Raw genomic sequence first — 22711 nt, 5'->3', positions numbered from 1 at the left:
TCCGTCGGGACCCCCGAGAGATCGGCAGCAGGGATCTGAAATGTAAAACAAACAGAAGACAATGGAGCAGGAACGAGACATGACACATGACAAGAAGAGCTCCAAGACAAGACAATACCATTCTGCCAATCAACGTGAGGGTTGTGTTATACCAGCCAATCATGCCCTAAAATAATGGGCGATTGAGATGCATGAAGTAAAAAGAATTTGATTACCTCACGATGATTGCCAGAAACATAAAGACTCACAGGGGGTGTGCGATGAGAGATCACTGCCATATGCTGCCCTTTTAATGTCCAAGTGGATAAAGGAGAATCTAAAGGGATAGCAGGGATACCAAAGGATTCAACCAGACCAGCATCTAAAAAACTTGCCTCCGCACCGGAATCCAATAATGCCTGTGAACGGAAATCAGACTGATTAAACCTTAGCATGACAGGAAGGACAGTGCGGCTAGAGGGAGAATTAGAGGAGAAAACGCCCACCGAAACTCCCGAATTTACCGGCGGTCGCTCCCTTTTACTGGACATGATGCGGCCAGATGCCCCGCTTTACCGCAATATAAACACAGTCCATTCATCAGACGATGCTGTCTGTCGCTGTTGGTGAGGCGAAGCCTGCCTAGCTGCATGGTTCTTCGGGCTCAGGTGTAGACACAGGGACAAGGGTTTCAGGTGAAGAAATAACCTGACGAAACGACCGGCGGAGATTACGCTGACGATGGCGGGTCTCAATTCTCAACGCCAGGTCGATCGAACCAGTTCAGTCACCTTGGAGAGAACGGTCAAAAAGTCTCATAATTTCTTCCTTGAGGGCCTCAAACAAAGTCGTGCACGGGGCCTTGACCTCCCATACAGCCATTCCCCAGTCTCTCGCTCTCCCACTGAGCAGCGTGAGGACAAACCCTACTCGTGACACAGATGAAGCAAACCTCCGAGGTTGGAGAGCGAAGACCAAGGAACGCTGCTGTAGGAAGGCCCGGCAGGTGTTGGGATCGCCGTCATAGGTGGGTGGTGTAGCAGTGTGTGGTTCTTGGTCGGTGCTTGGTGAAACACCACTGGGTGCAGGAAGCTGAGGCTCTCCGCCGGGTTGCATAAGCTGCAGACGATCGCTTAGCTCAGAGAGCCGGTTGGAGAGAGCTAGAAAGTCCCGTGAGGCTGCAGCTAAAAGTGAAGAGTGTTGGTCGATAACAGCGCCTTGTTGATACAACATGGACTAAAATACATCCATTCCGTCACTACTCGCAGACTCCATGGTGACGCGCTCGTACTGTTAGGAAATACCCAGAGTCGGAGTCTCAATGCAAGTAGTTTAACCCTTGTGTGGTGTTCATATTTCTGTTACTTAGACAATGTTTGTGGGTCTAGTGGACCCACTGTATTATTCGTATCTTAAACCAATGCAGTCATACAAATTTATGTAATATTGTTTACAGATGATTACTTTAGCCTTATTGCAAGTATATAGACAGAATTTATGGTTAATATTTGTCATTTACCACTGGTAGAGGACTATTTATAGATTAAAGTGCTATTCGTTTTTGTGATAATATGATATAAGAGAAGAAAATTCTATTCTCCCCCAGATGTTTATCTAAAATAAGTATTTTCATCACTTTTTCTTCTCAAATAAGTTTTTCATCACTTTTGATGTTTAATTCTTTGAACTTAGTTTGAAATTGTACACATTTGTGTCCGTCTACAGAGCACAAGCCCCATCTGAAAAGATGCGGTATCATAACACATCATCCACACTGAACACATAACCTGTTCATGTCAGCCTACACAATACATAAGAAACAGATTTTTACTGTGTAGCTGTGTTGCATATGCATTTCTTGCATTTTATAGACGTATACTGTGTCTTCCTGTCCATCTTATGTCCACACATACTGCAGTACAATGTGTTGCTATTGGCTTCAACCTAAAATGATGAAAATGCTTGGATATGAAATTTTACTTTCTCTATTTCTCACTCTCTCTCACACACTCATACACACACAAACACACACACACCATAGGTTTTGTGGTAAACTCATGGTTTTACAAATAGTAATCAATACACCAGTTTACCATGATTACTACACTTTTACTATAATACAACCATGGTTATTTTTTATGAGGGATATAATGGTACAATGTAGAATGGTTCCTCTTAGACCAAAGGTAAAGTGTTTGGGACAGTGGGGGCAGAAAAGTGTTCATGCTTGATATATAACATGTTGTATCCTTGCGCTGTTACAGCAAGTGCAGAAGGACAAAACTCTAACATGCATCCATTACATATGTACATAAATATATACAAACACACTCATGCACTCACAGGAGTCCCATATAAGAGAAAAAACAGAGTAAAGTTACATAGCACATTAAATTTTCACTCTCTTACTACCCCCGGGTCCAGTGGACCCGAACACCACAGATGTAATATAAATGTGTAGGGGGGTGTACAGTGTACAGTCATTTTAAAGTAGATTATTTTTATGTTCTTTATAGAAAATGAGCCAAGGCCAATGAATCTGAGGTTGAAACAACAATTAATTGCATTATTTTTCTTTTGGTAAACATTAAAAACGGGTCCCACAGACCCGAACACCACACAAGGGTTATAAAGAGTAGGAGATAACACTGGATGTAGACAGGATAATAGAATACACTTGAGTGGAAGTCACTGTAACACTGGATGTAGACAGGATAATAGAATACACTAGAATGAACGTCACTGTGGTCTCAAGCCATCCGTGAACCACACCAAGCCACACAATAATCCTCCTCGCAGACACAGAGTCACAGGAAACGAACTGGCGTACGCTTGAAGGCAAAGCATCCAGTTAGTCCAAAAGGTAGGAGACAAACACAATCGGGAACCATATAGCAGAAACCCGAACACAGGATTAGGATCCCGAAACAGAGACAGTAATCCAAACGGGCAGGCTGAACCTATGGCGAGAGCAGAAAGGAGAAGTTAACCATTGCGTGGTATAACCACTTGGACGGACGGCGAGACAGAGATCTAACAACGAGCGCGTGACGGAAGACGAAACAGAAAGGTATAAATAGACAAGAGGGAACAAGACACGGCTGGAAACAAATCAGAGAAGGAGAGGGAGGGGCCAGTGCGCACGTGAGGATCCTTCACCACAGAGGTAACACAAACAAACACTCAACAACCGAACACCCAGGAGGCGTGACAATATACATTACATACATGCACACAATTAGTAGCCAAGCCATTTAAACTTTTAATTTATTTAAAAAATAAACGTAACTTGGTGAAAACGTTATAAGAAACATTACACTTAAGAGAAATATAGGGGAAACAGACTTCTACAGAACACCGGATCCTTAAAAATCACAGTTTAATGCTAAAACACTTCACACAGCTATTGAGAGGCATTCACTTTCTGCCACCAGTTGGGCTGCGCCCACAAAAAAACGTCATCTCTGTTTGCAAACACGCAAAGGGTATATTCAACGTATTTACTAAACAAGTTACTGTAAGATTATGTTTATGAATGAAGCCATATTAATGAGAGCAGTTTTACTGTAATGTATAAACAAAAGTTTTAAGTAAAAACTAGCAGCAGTCTTCTAGTAAGCAAGACTACAGGCAGGCTACGGTCAAGTGGTTGAGAAAAGTCCTGGCGTTATATTGAACCAATCAGAAAAGAGAAAACAATGATTCATCATGAGCCTCATTTCATAGCCCCACCTGCGCTTGCAAACTCAAATCAGTGAGAGAATCGTGACAAAACTGCAAGCGCAGAGGGACCAGTAGATGTCGGGTTATTTCAGGAAATAGTTTTCCCTTCGTATGCAACAAGTCATTTACAACTGGTTTATTTTACACACAAAGACAGATTCTGCGCGATTAATTCATATTTGCCGTTCATGAACGTGTGCTTTTGATTGCACATCACTGTTTGCAGACTTGCAATGCTTTTGGCAGTATTTCAGTGCAAAAACCGTGCCAAAAGTGTAAGCGCGGAAAAACTGAGGTCAGATGCATACAGTTCATACTTATTTGCGTAAATATGAAGTTTCAGTTTTACAAGACATGAATTACACTTACAATTAACAGTAGAATGTTGCAAAACTTGTTTTCTTACACTTGCAACTTGATTTACACCTTTACAAAACAGTTTTTGCACATGCAAATTTATTTCACGCTTGCAATGTCAAGTACATTCTTACCAATTTTATCCTGTGCATGCTAATTTTTTGGCACTAAATTACCTTCATAATTTTAAACTTCAATTAAAATTGAAGCTCCGAGAGAGAGGCAACTTGTATATTAGCTGAACTTAAACAAGGAGAAAGGTTAATCTCTGAATTCTCCATAGAATTCAAGACTCTGGCAGTAGAGTGTCAATGGAACGAGGAGGCGCAGTGGGACAAGTTCCTGCATGGGCTGGCAAACCGAATCCAGAAGGAGATCTACGCTATGAACCTGCCGACATCCCTTAACAGATTAATTGAACTGGCCATCCGAGTAGACGCACGTTTGTCCCGGGTCGAACGCAGGAGCATGACGGGTCGAAGGACGGAGGGAGTCGAATACCAAAGACCCAGTGGCGGGGATTCGGTCAGTCCCGTCTACGATCACGAGCCCATGCAGGTCAGACGAGCTCGGCTTACTCGGGAGGAGAAGGAGAGGCGGAGATCCCAAGGTACTGTACTGCGGAAGTCAGGACATTTCGCTTTAAACTGCCCAGTAAAAGGGCAAGCCCGGCGGTATTTACGAGGCTACTGTCGGGTGGGATCTCCGCCGAGAAGACCTCACCTACATCAACGCTCCTCCCAGTAAGACTAAGATGGTCAGCCCACGAGCACGATTGTCAAGCACTGGTGGATTCTGGGGCCGGAGGTAATTTTATGGACTACTCTTTTGCACTTAAATTCAAGATTCCCCTCCTACCACTCAACCACAAGATTGAAGTTCATGCACTCAGCGGCCAAAAATTACCTAACATCTCACCACTGGGCCCATCAGGCTCCTCACATCAGGCAACCACACAGAAACTCTTCCATTTTACATACTGGACTCCCCCTTGCACCTATTGTTCTAGGTCATCCTTGGCTCATCAGCCACAACCCCAGGATAGACTGGCAGCAGCGCTTAGTACTGGAGTGGAGCACTAAGTGTTATGAGTCCTGTCTTTGTTCCTGAAAGGGGGGCCATGGAGAAATATATTTCTGATTCTCTAGCAGCAGGGTTCATCCATCCTTCCTCTTCTCCAGCGGGGGCGGGGTTCTTTTTTGTGGGGAAGAAGGATGGGTCCCTGCGACCTTGTATTGATTACTGAGGGTTGAACAGCATCATGGTAAAGAATACTTATCCCTTGCCGTTGATGTCTTCAGCCTTCGAGAGGTTGCAGGGAGCATCTATCTTCACTAAATTGGACTTGCGTAATGCTTATCATTTGGTTCGCATCAGGAAGGGGGATGAATGGAAGACTGCCTTTAACACCCCCAGGGGGCACTTTGAATATTTGGTCATGCCTTTTGGGCTGTCCAACTCCCCAGCAGTCTTCCAGGCACTCGTCAATGACATGCTGCGAGATATGGTCGACCAGTTTATTTATGTCTTCCTGGATGACATATTGTTTTTTTCTTCATCTCTCCAGGAACATGTGCAGCATGTTCAGCGAGTGCTTCAGAGGCTGCTAGAGAATGGACTTTTTATCAAGGCGGAGAAATGCTATTTTCATGCACAGTCTGTTCCTTTCCTAGGTTACATTGTGTCATCTGAGGGAATTTGTATGGATCCTGAAAAGATTAAGGCTGTAGTGGATTGGCCAAGTCCAGATTCCCGTAAGGCCCTACAGTGGTTTCTGGGGTTCGCCAATTTCTATAGATGTTTTATTAGACATTTCAGCCAACTAGCCTTGCCCCTGACTGCCTTGACCTCCCCCAAGACTACGTTCAGGTGGTCAGACGCAGCTGAGGCTGCGTTTGCCAACCTTAAGAGTCACTTTGTTTCGGCTCCCATTCTTATTACCCCTGATCCATCACGTCAGTTTGTGGTGGAGGTCGATGCGTCAGAGGTGGGGGTAAGTGCAGTGTTATCCCAACGATCTCCCACAGACCACAGAATGCACCCTTGTGCGTTTTTTTTTCCCACCGTTTGTCCCCTGCCGCACGTAATTATGACATTGGTAACAGAGAGTTGTTGGCAGTCAAGTTAGCATTGGAGGAATGGCGCCACTGGTTAGAAGGGGGTACCTTTTATTGTCTGGACCGACCACAAGAATCTGGAATACAATAAGACTGCCAAAAGATTGAACTCCAGGCAGGCTTGGTGGGCACTTTTTTTCGGATGTTTTGACTTTATTCTTTCGTACCGCCCGGGTTCCAAGAACATCAAACCCGACTCTTTATCACACATTTTTTACCGCTCCGAACGCCTGTCTACTCCCGAGTGCATTTTACCTGAGAATTTATTTGTCTCCACACTTGTATGGGAGGTCGAATCGAAGGTCAAGACAGCCTTAGAAGGGGTAACGCCTCCGCCCGGGTGCCCACCAAATCGTTTATTTGTACCGGAGGGATTAAGATCTGAGGTCATTCATTGGGGACATTGCTCCAACGTGGCTTGTCATCCAGGAGTTCGTCTTACCAAGTTTCAGGTCAAGCAACGATTCTGGTGGCCACGGATTAGTCATGACGTTCACAATTTTGTATTGGCTTGCTCAGTTTGTGCCACTGGTAAGACTTCCAATTGACCCCCTGATGGGCTACTTCAAACGCTGCCGGTCCCTTTCGAGACCCTGATAACATGGGTAACACGGTAGTTTTGACCGTAGTGGACCGATTCTCGAAGGCGGCCCATTTCATCCCCTTGCGCAAATTACCCTCAGCCAAGGAGACACCGTTGACCGTTGTAGATCACGTCTATCGTTAACATGGCCTCCTGACAGACAGTGGTTTCCGACAGAGGACCCCAATTTGTGTCCAAATTCTGGCAAGAGTTTTGTAAATTATTAGGGGCGACTGTCAGTCTGTCCTCAGGGTTTCATCCCCAGAGCAATGGTCAAACTGAGAGAGCCAACCAGGATTTGGAGAGAACATTGCGATATCTGGTCTCCAAGAATCCTTCCTCTTGGAGTCAGCAACTATCTATGGTGGAGTATGCCCACATTACATTACCAGTGTCATCCACGGGCCTATCTCCGTTTGAATGTAGTGTATGGTACCAGCCACCAATCTTTCCTAGTCTGGAATCTGAAGTCGCGGTCCCCTCCGCCCACGCCTTCGTCCAGAGGTGTCATCGCACTTGGACTAGAGCCCGAGAGACTCTTTGTCAGGTGGGAGCGTGCACCAAGGCCAAAGCCGATCGCCACCAGTCTAGGCCTCCCGTATACGTCGCCAGTCAAAAAGTGTGGCTTTCTACTAAGGACATTCCTCTCCGTTCCGTTTCGAATAAACTTGCATCCAAATTTATTGGCCCGTTTACTGTCACCAAAATCATTAGTACGGTGGCAGTCCACCTCAACCTCCCTCCAGTGTACAGGAGAGTTCATCCCATGTTTTATGTGTCCAAAATCAAACCCGTGTTTTACTCTCGTATTAATCCGCCTGTCCCGGTTCCCCCACCGCCGCGACTCGTAGAAGGGGAACCATCATATTTGGTCAATCGTATTCTTATTCCAGTACTTGGTGGACTGGGAAGGTTACGGTCCGGAGAAGAGAAGTTGGGTTCCTGCCAGAGACATTATGGATCACTCCCTTATTGATGACGCTGATCAGCACTCCAGCTGATTCCATTCATCACTCCAGCTGCAGCTCATTCAGACTCTTTTAAATACCTCACCGCATTTCCTCTCCTTTGTCAGATCGTTGGTTGACGTCTCCCGTGTGTGATCGTTCCTGTTGGCATTCCTGTTTTGTGTTCGTGTTCCTGTTCACTGGGATTTATCGTCACTGGATTATTCACCACCATTCACGGTTTCCTTCGCTGACCATCTAGTCCGTGTGTTACCAGCCAACCTCATCTCATCATCGGACTATTATTCACCTTTTCAATAAACACTTTTTCACTTGGATATTTGCTTCCGTCATTTGTATTTCAGCCTTGTGACAATGAGTGCATGTTCGTCACACATTCAGCTCTTGTGCATTGGGTTAAAACAAATGTTTTGTAGAGATTTACTGCGTTTGTATTAGCTATTATGGCAACCCCTAACTGCACAAATTATGTCGGTCTTCTATGGTATTACTTTTGTGTCAATATTATTCAATCAAACATACAGTATTTGAGAGCAAAACTATTAAATTGTTGTAAAAAAAAAAAAATATTCGCATTTAAAAAATGTTATCTTAAAATTATTTTAGTTACAAAATACAGTAATTGTTTACCAAATTTTTTGCTATATGAATTTTTCTTTGAGTAGTTTCATCGCAATTAATAGGCTACAATTAGTGCAAAATCCCAGCTGCTAGAGTTCTTACAAGGTCATGCCATTTCATGTAGACTTTGAGATATCGAGCAAAAAATGGCGCCGGCGTGGCTGGCTCGCCGTTTGGCTCTCCTGACTGTTGCAAGTTTTCTACTGTTTTTATTGAATATCATTAAGACCACTGACTCTCTGCCAGAGGTGTAAAGTACTTGAGTAAATGTACTTCGTTACTGTACTTAAGTATTTTTTGGGCTACTTTGTACTTGTACTGAGTATCAAAAATATAGGCAACTTTTACTCTCTACTCAATTACATTTTTGATTGGGTATTTGTACTCTTTACTCCACTACATTTGAAATGACACTTAACGTTACTCGCTACATTGTTTATTCGTCAAATAAAAACGAGACGAAAGTGTCAGAGGGTGATGATGGATAGAATCTGTGGTCGCGAGGTTACACGCACACACACAACTGAGGGACTTCATTTGGCGCTGCGCAGAGCAATTGTATGAAATCAAAGTACTGCGAGAGCGAATCAAATGCATATGGAGAAGTCTGGTCTCGCGGTACTTTGATGTCAAACGCTGAATGGCTTGCGTTGAGCCACCGTAGCGGGACATCTGCGTGCTGCGTATGTCATAAACTGTAGAGAAAAGTTCGCGTCTGGTCTGAGAGAAGAGATAAAGAGCAAACATATGGATGCATATCACATTTGCTTCAGTCAAGGGACCCTTTGTTAAACATGTGATGCTACAATCAAAACAAAAGTGATGCGCGATTGGAGGAGGGTCCTCCCGCAACTCAAAGGCAAGCACAAATGTTTATATACTCTGATGCTACTTTATCAGCTAACCTGAGCTGGTACATAACTTGATATAACTTACTATATAAGCCAAAATAAACCAGCGAGGTCCTATACTGATTGCCCAAGTAACTTAAGTACATTATAAGATTGATAATAAGTGTACAATTTTACTGTCCTCACATTTAATCAAGGATGCTGTAATGTATTTACTGTAAGAGGGATGCATGACGTAAGAAATGTAGTGCACTTTATGTGAGATAGTGGTGTTACGTACTACATGTGTTTACAATTAATCTTTCAAATGAACAACTTCACGTTTTTAATGTGCATTATCATATTTCTGTTAGTGTAATTTTAGTTTACTGCAATTTTTTAAATATTAAAATTATATATTTTTTAGGATATGCCTATATAAAAATATTTGGTAACACTTTACAATAAGGTTCATTAGTTAACAGTAGTTAATGTATTAACCAACTTCAACAAACCATGAGCAATACATTTGTTACATCATTTATTCATCTTTGTTAATGTTAGTTAATAAAAATGTAAGCTTTAATTGTTTGTTCATGTTAGTTCAGAGTGCATTAACTAATGTTAACAAGATTTTAATAAAGTATTAGTAATTGTTGAAATTAAAATGAACAAAGATGAATAAATGCTGTATAAGTGCAGCTCATTATCAGTTCATGTTAACCAATGTAGCCAACCAATGTTAACCAATGAACCCCACTGTAAAGTGTTACCATATATTTATATCACAAAGTTAGGCTATATATTTTTCAGCATGGCACATTCAAGTACACAATGACACTAGACTAAAATGAAATGGGTTTAGATTAAATTTAATGTAGATTTCTAGACTAAAATCTCATGGCATTTAGTTGAATAAAATTAGACTAAAACTAAATCAATTCAGATGACAAAAATATGACTAAAACTAAATTAAATTTTAGTCAAAAGACTATGACTATGTTTAATCTGTGTTTGTTCTGCCAGGTCAAAATTTTGAGGTGTTTGATTTCTTTTCTATATTATGAAATAAAACCTCATAAATAAACTTTCTTAGTTTTCACTGCCCAGACCTACAATGTCTCTTTGTGTTGAGGACTAGTGCATCTTTGAGCCAACATTCAGTACGAGTAAAAATACTTGAGTACTTTTAAATTGGGTTACTTTAATACTTTTACTCAAGTCATATTTAAATTGGTGACTTGTAACTTGTAGTGGAGTAATTTTTACAGTAAGGAATTTGTACTTTTACTCAAGTATGGCTTTCAGCTACTCTTTACACCTCTGCTCTCTGCTAACGTATGATCGTATAGAGCTTTTAAATATCAAAATTTGGGTGGATTCGTGTACTGAATATAACAACAAGGGATCTTCAAAGTCGCCCCCGTTATACCTGGCTGATATACCAGAGCACCTGCTTCACGTGAAGGCTCTTTTTTCACTACGCATTCATTGGATTTATTTTTTATTACGGAAACATGGATTAATCTGGGTGAGTCCAACGCCTTTTCGGAACTGTTACCTCCCGAGTGTACTTTTATAAACACACCGCGTAAGACTGGATGTGGAGGAGGAACTGCCATAATATTAAAGAGTCGCTTACATTGTAAGCCATTGTCAATGGCCTTTACTTCATTTGAACTAAGCTGTTTTGAACTGGGTGCGCAAAATCCTGTTCTGTTCGCGGTGATGTATCGGCCGCCAAAGCCTAATCAGGACTTTATTAAGGAATTTTCTGATTTTATTGCTGCTATACGGACAAATTATGATAAGATTTTAATTGTTGGTGACTTTAATGTGCATGTATGTTGCCCTTCAAAAGCTATGGCGAAAGAGTTTTTAGATTTGATTGATGGTTTTAATTTAATTCAACATGTTGCAGAATCTACACAAATACATGGCCATTTATTGGATCTTGTATTGTCCTATGGGTTGCCTATTGATAATGTATTAGTGTCTGATGCTTTTTTTTTCGGATCACTGTCCTGTAATGTTTGATTTTGTTTTAAACGATTTAACAAAATCACCTGCCCCTGTGCGTTATGACCGCATCTTTAAGTCCGACACCTTCTCATGCTTTTCTTCCTGTTTTGCTGCTCATGTGCAAGGAAACAACAGCTCCGCTGCCTATGATACAGAACAATTAACAAATGTTTTTCTGTCAACCTGTTCTGAGGTCCTGGACACTGTAGCTCCAATAAGAGCAATCAGCTCTAGACCTAAGCCTGAGCCATGGCACGGTGAAGTCACGCGCGCAGCCAGGCGAGAGTGTAGAAGGGCAGAGCGTCGGTGGAAAAAGGAAGGGTTGCAGGTGTTCTATCAGATTTTACAGGACAGCTGGAGAAACTATCAAAAAATTGTTAAAGTCCAACAAATAAAATATTTTACAGAAATAGTTTCTCAAAATGTAAAAAATCCACGTGTTCTTTTTAAAACTATTGGGTCTGTGTTGAACTCTCCACACTCTATTTCTATTGAATCTTCACCAGATATTTGTGAGAATTTTTTGGCCTTCTTTAACAGTAAAGTTTTGAATATTAGAGACAATATATTGCCTCTTCCTTTAAACCTATCATTAAACATGCAATGTTCCACTACTCTTTGTCAGTTTCAGCCAGTTTCATTGTTATCTCTTACAAAGATTATCAATCAAATTAAACCCTCTACATCCTCTACAGACCCTGTCCCTCCACACTTTTTTAAGGATGTATGGGAAACGATTGGCTCTTATGTTGAGGAAATTATAAATAGTAGCCTGTCTTCCGGAGTTGTGCCTGCTTTTTGTAAAAAAGCTGTGATTGAGCCACTAATTAAGAAAGCTGGACTTGACTCAACAAATGTTTCAAATTATCGTCCTATTTCAAAGCTTCCTTTTTTATCGAAAATTTTGGAAAAATGTGTATTTTTGCAGTTACAGTCTTTTCTGGATTTACATGGCATCCAAGATATTTTCCAGTCAGGTTTTAAAGTATATCATAGCACTGAGTCTGCACTTTTAAAGGTTTTTAATGATTTGTTTTTAATGACAGATTCTGGTGCTTCAGCCATTTTAGTGCTTTTAGATCTCACTGCTGCTTTTGACACAGTTGACCACAAAGTTCTTTTATTACGTTTGGAAAACTGTGTGGGTGTCAAGGGGACTGCCCTGAAGTGGTTTCAGTCTTATCTTTCAGGGAGATGCTTTTTTGTTAAAATGGGAGACTATACATCATCAACTGCACCTTTAAATTGTGGGGTTCCCCAGGGATCAATTCTCGGTCCAATTCTTTTTTCATTGTACCTTCTTCCACTTGGAATGATTTTTAAAAAGCATGGCATCTCCTATCATTTGTATGCTGATGACTGTCAAATTTACATGCCAATCAGAAAGCATGAAGGCAGCCCCCTGACACCCATTCTTGAATGTTTAAATGATGTCAAAGCATGGTTGGCCCAAATTTTTTTTAAACTAAATGAGAGTAAAACAGAGATTATGCAGTTTGGCCCCACTAACCCCATGATAGATTTGGGCTCCCTAAATGATTTTGTGCATCCTGTTGTAACTAACCTTGGGGTAAAAATAGACAGTGATTTTAAACTAAACAAACAAATAAATACAGTAGTGAAATCTAGTTTTTATCATCTTCGCCTTTTAGCCAAAGTAAAACCGTTTTTGTCTTTTAACAATTTTGAACAAGTTACTCATGCTTTTATTTCTTCTCGTTTAGACTACTGTAATGCTATTTATACTGGTATAAATCAAAATGCACTTTCACGCTTACAGTTAGTCCAAAATTCTGCAGCACGTCTTTTAACAGGGACAAAAAAGCGCACCCATATAACTCCAATCCTTGCCTCATTGCACTGGCTTCCTGTTCATTTTAGAATTGATTTTAAGATTTTATTGTTTGTTTTTAAAGCTATACATGGACTTGCCCCAATGTATATCTCGGACCTCATTCAAATTTATACGCCAGCGCGGACACTGAGGTCAGAAGGCCAGCTACAGCTTGCAGTCCCTAAGACAAGACTTAAAACTCGGGGGGACAGGGCTTTTTCTGTCATAGGACCTAAACTATGGAATGCTCTGCCCCTCCATGTCCGAACTGCTCCTACAGTTGAGTGTTTTAAGTCTCGTCTAAAGACTCACTTTTATTCGTTAGCTTTTAACTGCGTTTGAGTCATGTGGTCCTTTTTATGGTATTTGTTATTTTTATCTTCTGTATTTTATATTTATAAATTGTTTCGTATATTCTGATTTTGTGTGCAGCACTTTGGAAACTTTGTGTTTATAAAATGTGCTATATAAATAAAGTGGATTTGGATTTGGATTTGAAATTTAGCATCTCTACAATAGTTAACAGTAAAATTCTGTATAGATTACAAAATATTGCTACTCACTTATAACGTCCCAAAGTGTTTAGCTCCTACAGACAGAACTTCTAGTATGCTACAAACAATCATGCTCCATAATATCTCAAAACTCCAGACTTTTAGTAGTTCCTAGGATAGCAAAATCTACCAAAGCAGGGCAAGTTTTTTTCCACCTATGGAAACTGTGGAACAGCCTTACTGACACTGTTCAGACACTCTCTTCCAGTTTAAATCTAGCCTAAAGACACCTCTTTAGTGTGCATAAACATAATTTCATCCTGTAACTTTGCATCAAGTTAAAATAACTTTTTTTAAATTATCCTTAACCTAAAAAGCTCTAAACAGCAGCTATGGTAATTTTCTCTATTTGCTTTTTTTAAACTTGAGATTACACCAGCTCCAGTCTGGATCCTGTCTCTATCAGATGACCCTACACATAAGGAAAGTTGACATCGGCCATCACGAGGACTTCAAAACCGTTCAAAGCGCTATACAAATAAATGTGAACAAAATTTAATTGTTTGAAGTCAACAGCAGAGATGAGGATGCCACACAATGCATCCTCTCCACAACAGATCTTGCATTACAAAGTGATATTGACATCTTTCTTGGCCTCTCTGATTACAATCCTCCCAATCATTCCTGCAACACAAGAAGCACAAATTACATTTATGTCACAAATCACAGTTTGTCATTAAAGTCTGGTCTACTTGCTACTTTTAAAAGATCTTCATATCAAAATGTCTTAAATACTGGATTTTATTAATTAATTTTGTTTAGTTACCAATATATGTACATTTACACATTTTTTCATATTCATTCATTTTATCCTAAACTATTTTGCTTGTTGTTTCATTACTGCAGATTATTTATGTTGGGTGATGCATTGTCTTCATAAGTAGATATAAGTATATCAGTAGTCTCCTCTGGCTAAAGATTTTTGATAATGTTATAAGACAAAGTAGCATTGTGTAATATTTTATATGTTGTTTAAAATATGTTACAAGACGAGTCAGACAGACCATTGACAGTGCAGCTAAGATTATTCAATAAACCATTTTTATTTTATTCTTTATCATTTTGTCCCCTGCCTGATGCTCTCATCTCTGTACCTTGTGGTTGAGTAAAAGCATTAACTCACCACTGAGTTTTCTATCTTTGAGCAATGGACCAAGTCATTTTCCTGACTAAGAGAGGTCTAGTAAAACGAAAAACTAGTGAACTGGACTTGCTTCTTGTATCGGTTTAATCTAACATTTTTGGCATAGTCATATTTGGATCTATCAATGTCATTAAATGCCCACATGGTCTTACTCTATTATATGTCATGGCTGCTATAATAGAATTAATTGTATAAAATAATTGTATTATTTTATAATACAAGATATTCATTTTTATACACATTCCACAGAGTTTATGACATTAAATGATCTTTCGTACCTTACAAACAATGCCGCTCTCCATAGCACAGCATCGCTCTCCTCGGTGGCAGAATTCCGCCCACTGAGACACTTGTAACTTGCATCCAAAACTTTTTGACTCAAAAGCGAAGATTTTTGATCCGCAAACAAAAACAGCGTAGCAGAGAGCAAAATTGAATTGAATTGAATCTTTATTGTCATTTGTACATCTTGTATACAATGAAATTACATTAAGTACATAAAGTAATAAAATCAATGTAAAAGAAGTAAAAGAGAAACAACAATATGTTCTGCCATTGCACATGATTTAAGATATTAAGAGTTCAGTGACCTAATGGCCCAAGAATAAAAACTGTTTTTCAATCTGTTTGTCCTGCTCTTAATGCTCTGTATCGTCTGCCAGAGGGCATAAGTTTGAACAATAGTTGACCTGGATGTGAGCGGTCTCTTCTGAGACACTGCGTACTAGCAATGTCATCCAGTGTGCGTAGGCGACTGCCTATGATGTGTTGTGCTGCCTTAATGACCCTCTGCAGGTGTCCCCTGTCCGCCACTGTACAGTTAGCATACCATACTGTAATTCCATAAGACAGAACACTCTCAATAGTGCTCTGGTAAAATGCTACTAGCAGTTTCTCCTCTAGATGGTTCCTTCGAAGTACCCTAAGAAAGTGGAGTCTTTGCCGAGCCTTTTTTACCACAGCAGATGTATTAGCAGCCCAGGAGAGGTCTTCAGTTATATGTATGCCTAGGAATTTGTAAGAGGACACTCGTTGAACACAGTCTCCATTGATGTTCAGTGGTGCTGGTTCCCCCTCCTCCTTGTGTTTCCTGAAATCAATGATCATTTCTTTAGTTTTACTGGTGTTAAGCAGTAGGTTATGTTCAGTGCACCAACCTGCCAGCCTGGTAATCTCATCCCTGTATGCGGTCTCATCACCTCCATTGATTAAGCCAATAACTGTAGTATCATCAGCAAATTTAATGATGGTATTCGATGGGTGGGTGGATGTACAGTCATATGTGTACAGTGAATACAGGAGAGGACTCAGCACACAGCCCTGAGGGGAGCCTGTGCTGAGCGACAAGGTGGAAGAGCAGGTGGTGCCTACCTTAACCGTTTGAAGGCGGTCAGTCAAGAAGTTCTTGATCCAGGAACAAATGGAAGGGGGAATATCGATGGTGGTCAACTTATCCACTAGGATATCAGGTATTATCGTATTAAATGCCGAGCTGTAATCTATGAATAGCATCCTGACATAATTCCCTGACTGCTCCAGATGGCTAAGTGCTGTATGTAGAGCAATATTGATAGCGTCCGCCGTAGATCTATTTTTCCTGTAGGCGTACTGATGTGGATCCAGATTTGGGGGGAGCCAGGACTTAATGTGATTTAAGATGAGCCTCTCAAAGCATTTCATGACAGTTGATGTTAGAGCGATAGGTCTGTAGTCGTTTGGGCACATTGGGGCAGGAGACTTTGGAACAGGTATAATGATAGCAGTCTTCAAGCATTGAGGGATGGTGGCCTGTGACAGTGAGAGGTTAAACAGCCTAGTCAAAACTCCCACAAGCTGGTCAGCACAGGCAGAAAGTACCTTACCAAGTACTCCGTCCGGACCTGCCGCTTTCCTGGTGTTCACAGTCTTCAGCACCTGCCTCACTTGATGTTCCTGGAGCGTGAGTGTGTCGTAGCTGCAGGTCTGTGGTGGTCGTGCTGCTATATGTGGTGTCTCACTTTCAAAGCGGGAAAAGAAGATGTTCAATTCCTCAGCCAGTGATGCATCAGCGTTGGTGATGACAGGTGTGGAGCCCTTGTAGTTGGTAATGCTCTCAAGTCCCTGCCATACCTGCCTAGTGTTGTTTTTGGCGAGTTGTTCTTCCACTTTCCTCTTGTGAGCCTTCTTAGCAGCTTTAATGCCTCTCTGCAGCTCTGCCCTCGCCACACTGTACTGTTCTTTATCACCTGACTTAAAGGCATGGTCACGGGTTCTCAGGAGTTTACGGACATCTGAAGTCATCCATGGTTTTTGGTTTGGATATATCCGGATACGCCTCTCCACTGTTACACTTTCAGTGCAGCATTTTATGTAGAACAGAACAGTCTCTGTGTACTCCTGTAGGTCAAGATGATCAAATATGCTCCACTCCGTGTGCTCAAAACAATCTTGAAGCTGAGAGAGTGCTCCATCAGGCCAGATTTGTACGTTCTTTATGACAGGTTTAGATTTACTCCTGAGAGGGGTATATGCAGGAACCAGAAAAAGTGAGAGGTGATCTGACATGCCTAAGTGTGGAAATGGTACTGTCCTATAGGCTTGCTTCAAATTGGAATAAACCTTGTCTTATGTATTCTTCCCTTTGGTTGAGCACTGTACATACTTAACAAAGTTAGGAAGCACAGACTTAAGGCAAGCTTGGTTGAAGTCCCCAGCCACAATAAAAGCTCCCTCTGGATGAACCTGCATTTGTTTGTTCATAATGTTGTAAAGCTGTGTGAGCGCTGTGCTAACATTAGCACCTGGGGGAATATACACAGCAGATATAATCACCGTTGTGAGATCTCTGGGCATATAGAATGGTCTGCACTGCACAATCATTACTTCTAAGTCCGGGGAGCACTGTGTATATATAATCCTACTGCTTGTACACCAGTCTGAATGAACATAAATACAAAGCCCCCCTTCTTTGCTCTTACCGGAGCTTTTAGTCCTGTCGTAGCGGTGTATAGAACAGCCGGTTAGCTGAACAGCCGAGTCCGGGATAAGTGGATGTAACCAGGTTTCTGTGATGATCATTAAACTGCAGTCTCTGATGTTTTGGTTGTTCGCTATAAGTAACTCCAGATCGTCACTTTTTTGTACGATAGACCTGGCGTTAGTTAGGAAGATGCTTGGTAGCGAGGGTTTGAAAGGCCGTTTCCTTAGCCAAACTAATAGGCCGCCCCTGCAGCCTCGCTTCTGCCTTCGCTCTCTACGCCGCCTACGGCGTCTCGTAGACCGGACAATAATCCAGGGTGAACTCGGTGATCTCGCTATAATCTGCGGAATGTTGTGACACCGCTGATACTCCATTGTAATATCCACCCGACATGAGAATCCCACCTTCCTCAGCATAGCTTGATTGTAGATATATTTTGTTTCACTCCTACTCCTTCTAACACTCAATAATATCCATACAATTATATAAACAAAACACTGAGACCGATAGCCAAAAGCCCCTGCGTCCGTGCGCGCCGCCATCTTGTCTCCACCTAGACATGTAGGGACACGCGATGAAACTACTCAAAGAAAAAATTATATTGCAAAAAATTTGGTTAACAATTACAGTGTTTTGTAACTAAAATATTTTTAAGATAACATTTTTTAAATGCGAATTAATTTTTTTTACAACAATTTAATAGTTTTGCTCTCAAATACTGTATGTTTGATTGAATAATATTGACACAAAAGTAATACCATAGTCTTCCTGGGTTTCATAATAAACATTAAACAGCCAGTCAAAACGGCTCACCGGAAGTCATAAACCGGAAAGTTCAAAGATGGCAGAGTGCCCGCATTTACGTGAAGAAACAGGTGGATATTACTGGTCTCTAGGGAGCACCAAACTGAAGCCTAATTATCTAATTGCATGTGTTTCAAATGCTTTTAGACCTGAGGCATACATCAGTCAGAAAAAATAAATTAATCATCATGTCGGTTTGGTAAAGTGATGATGGAATATAAGGCCTATACTATAATGCCACACATACCCAAGAGTGGACAGTACAGAGGATGAACAAGAGTAGAAGAAAAGCAAACCCCTCACCCTCTTTGATGACAACTGTTCTTGAGGCTGTGTGGAAGCCCACCCTGCCAGCTGCATTGTCATTTGCAAGAATAAGGATAGTGACCATGTCTGAATTTGGCAGGATACGGCTACCACCCTCAGTCCTCACTAACCCAATCTGTATGGTCTCATTGTCCTCAGGTTCCATGTCATCTATGATGACAAACTCAAGGGTTTTCTTTACATCACCTTAAAATAAAAAGAATGAGGTCATTAATCTAAACACATTCAAATGGTCTTTATTATTTTTTTAACCAATCAAATCAACTTATCTTACTATCTTACTATAAAATTAAAGGTGTATGTTGTAAATTACTAATCCAGTATAAAATATGAGCAAAGTGATACATGGAGCAAAAAATTAATCTGGGCTAACAGTGTGGAAGCTTGCACAGTTGCCTAATGCAGAAAAAAATGTATTCTTTCATGGCTAGTGTTGAACCAGCACTACCATCACACACATGAAACAGTAATTTTAAAATGCATTGCAACATTACCCTGTGCAAATATAAGGGTCTCCCCCGTCCAACTAAAGTCAGCGTTGGGTGTGGCACTGCCCCCAACATACTTCCACTCCACTGTCACCTGTCCCATACTGCCTCCTCTTCTCTCAATAACCAACAACACTGTAGTTTTTGGTTCCTCTATTACCTCCAGATACAGCCCATCTTTAGTAGCACTGGGGCTAATGCTGTAAAGCAGAAATATTCCAAATGCATCTCCATTCATGCCTATAGTAACCAAAGCAGTGTCTGGCTGCTGTATTGTTGGCAAATTATTGGTAGTTGTGGTCATGTTGATCAAGTTGACGCTCAGGATCTTAATCAAGAAACTCTCATCAACCTCTGGGAAAGAGTCAGTCAAGATTGGTACTGTGAGGTTAGCAGCCGTCGATCTGGCGAGCATGGTTGCTTTCTGAGCTGTCATGGTTATGTAGTCACTTCCGCCAACAGCCTGTGAGCTAAACAGCAAAGCGGCTGCTGTGGTATTTTTTAAATAGGTGAGGGTTTGTTGGGCAGCACTTAGTTGGCTGGCCCCAGATGCTACCCAGATGCAATTTGCCCTGGAGGTGTTTGTGTAGCTGAAAGCTTGACAAGCTTGCTCTCGAAGACAGAAAGCTGCACAGAAATTCAAGACGTTTGTGCCTGAGGTGATGTTGATGGGTCTGCTGAGGCCATTAGAAAGAGCTCCAGCCAATGGAGAGTTATAGTAAACCAGAAAGTCCCGGCCATCCTTTAAAGCATAGCTTACAACATCAATCTCTGAGGTGCTGTAAAGGATCTCCAGGAAGCCAAATGTACCTCCACTATAATAAAAACACAATAAAAAGAACGTATTTGTATAGTTCAAAGCAAAACTTGTTTAGAAAGTATGAAAAACTAGTCAATTTCCAAACCTTCTTCGAACTGTAATGTTGGCACTAAAAACCCCTCCAAGTGGTTCCTGCACATGGTATACAGCTTGCTCAAAGTACACAGTTCCATGAGGGTTGTCATTGGCAGGAACAATGATGTCAACCACTTTCTCAGCACCAATGTTCCCACCGTTTGTGGCATTTATGAGCTCTAACTTTATAACCTTAAGCAAAGAGATAAATTTGACTTCAGTATAAATCTATACATGTTTCTTGCTTCCTAATAAACCATGAAAACAATCACCTCTTCAATTTCAGCTACATCATCAGCCAAAACTTCTACTTTCAGTGTCTTTATGGTCTCCCCAGGAGCAAATCTGACTTCACCAGACAAAGGTCGAAGGTCACCAGTGGCAGGTCTTCCATTGACAGTGGCTCTCCATTGAACAGCTACATCACCTATAGTTCCAGCATTCCTCACTATGGGTAGAGAGACCTCAAAAGCATTCACCGCTGGTTCCTCTATTGTGATAGGCAAAGCCTGAAAAACTAACCATCAAAATATAAATTAATGTCTTAAAAAGAGAATTGCAATTTTTATTCCAACATTTATTCCAAGCAGGTCACAAATAAGAAACTAACCAAAAGATCCATATGGATCATCTGAGGGCAGAATAGAAATGACAGCCTGTGTGAGCTCTCCCAGGAGAGCGCCCCCGGTTGTTAAGTTGAGAAGCTCAATTCGGAAAGTTTCCTCCAGCTCAGGTACCAAATCGTTGATGATGAGGATAGGGACGGGCTTGCTGCTCTCTCCTTCAAGCAGAACCACATCGGAAGAAGCCACACTGTAGTCCTCTCCTATTTATGACATTCAAAAAAAAATTAAAAGTCTAAGACCACTACTATAACTTTTTTATAAAATAAGTTTTTGTATTTTTGTTTTAAATATATACTTTTTTAGTTTACTATTATTTGTTTATTTCAGGTATTTTCACTCACCAGCTCTAGCGGTCATGGGCACTGCTCTGAACTTGACAGACACATCGGCAAAAATCCCTCCAACACGTGTTACATTTATAATAGGCCCATTGTAGTACTCATGCACGCTCACTGCTGAAGAAGTCAGTTGTAGCACACCAAAAGCATCATCACTGGACTCTATAATAACCTGGGTAACTGTGGCAGTACGTGGACCAAGTCGAGGGGAAAAAGCAACTAGATAAAAAGTACATATCTTATGGTTATTGCTCAGTGTGCTATTTTAGTTGATATAAAAGCTCCATGTGAGTTTTACCTGGTCTGGTTTGTTCTCCTTCAACCAATGTGACATTAATGAGTTCCAAAAACACAGACTCCATCCTCTCTGGTTCCTCATCATCAAGCACCCTCAGAGTCACATTTGCTTCAGTTTGATTTGCAAAGAACGTCACTGACTCCAAAACAGGAACAAAGTCATTGCCTGCGCTTGCTCGACCCACTCCTAGTGTGCTATATGGAGCTGTATCAGTGTCCCTTAATGTTCTGTACATCACCCGCACCTTTCCTAGAAGACCCTTTCTCCTCTGTATGGTCAGGGTGATAACAGCATTGCTTTCTGCCACACGGACTGGTCTGCTACCATCAGAGAAAACGAAAAGTCCATAAGGGTCATCACTGGCCAATACAGTTAATGTGGCTGTGGTCACCTTCCCAAGCTGACCATGAGAAACATTTGAGAGGCGAATTTTGAAGCTCTTGTCAAGTTCAGGGATGTCATCTTGGGAGATTAGGATGTAGATGCTTCCAACAGTTTGTCCCACCTTAAAAGTCACATTGCCAGATCTATAAACAAGTTCTCCTTCTGAATAAGCATCCGCCTCCCAGTTTACAGTCACATTGGACAGAGCACCAAAGGTACGAACTACCTGAGAAAACAAAAGGGCTGAATCATAAGCAACAGGATTTGTTTCGCACTGAAAAATAATACAATAAAATCAAGGTTTGACTCACCACAATTAAATAAAAAGTATTTTTAGCTGAACTACTCATTAACTGCTCAAATGACATGATATGACTGACCTGCAGAACTACAGTACTTCTGCCCTCTTCGGGCTCTGTGCCATTCACAGTCAGAGAGTCAGCAGTGAATTGAAAGATCCCATGAGCTTCATCAGAGGCAGCGATGGTAATTGTGATTCGAGCAGCAGCACCTAGGTTAGCTTTACAACAAACAGAAACCTCACCATTACTGACACTGAGTCATCAAATTAACAATAAAAAGAGCAGATTTCTATTTGCAGAGGCAAAAACCATAATGTTGTCTTATTTTCCAGTAAAAACAACTAAACAACATTCAAACAAAAAAACTGCATAACATTTTAAAGAATGTACTGTGAATTAAGCTTTCCCTTTAACTACTGGGCCCATATGTATAACGCTCAGAGTAAATTTTTAATCTTATGTGTGTCAAAATTCTAAGAATGACGTCATTTTACTCTTATTCCTAGACTTAAGAATAAGTTTGATTTATAAAGCCTCTTAAGTGTTAAGACTAACACC

General features: G+C 41.0%; 1 protein-coding gene across 1 annotated transcript in view; it reads right to left on the bottom strand.

Annotated features, from left to right (window-relative positions):
* The window catches only part of LOC141279850 (adhesion G-protein coupled receptor V1-like), an 89425-nt gene extending 67496 nt beyond the window's left edge, over positions 1-21929 (bottom strand). The window contains exons 1-8 of the mRNA XM_073814790.1: positions 21859-21929; positions 21468-21787; positions 21173-21388; positions 20816-21031; positions 20478-20722; positions 20216-20397; positions 19317-20125; positions 18799-19008 (exon numbers count right to left, since the gene is read on the bottom strand). Of these exons, the coding sequence (XP_073670891.1) occupies positions 18799-19008; positions 19317-20125; positions 20216-20397; positions 20478-20722; positions 20816-21031; positions 21173-21388; positions 21468-21787; positions 21859-21929 (2269 nt within the window). The remainder of the gene's footprint in view (positions 1-18798; positions 19009-19316; positions 20126-20215; positions 20398-20477; positions 20723-20815; positions 21032-21172; positions 21389-21467; positions 21788-21858) is intronic.
* Positions 21930-22711: the final 782 nt, after the last annotated feature.

Source organism: Paramisgurnus dabryanus, chromosome 5 (genome assembly GCF_030506205.2).
Source record: "Paramisgurnus dabryanus chromosome 5, PD_genome_1.1, whole genome shotgun sequence".
Taxonomy (NCBI): domain Eukaryota; kingdom Metazoa; phylum Chordata; class Actinopteri; order Cypriniformes; family Cobitidae; genus Paramisgurnus; species Paramisgurnus dabryanus.
Note: the sequence above shows the minus strand (reverse complement) of the source record. Positions and strands in the feature narration are given on the sequence as shown.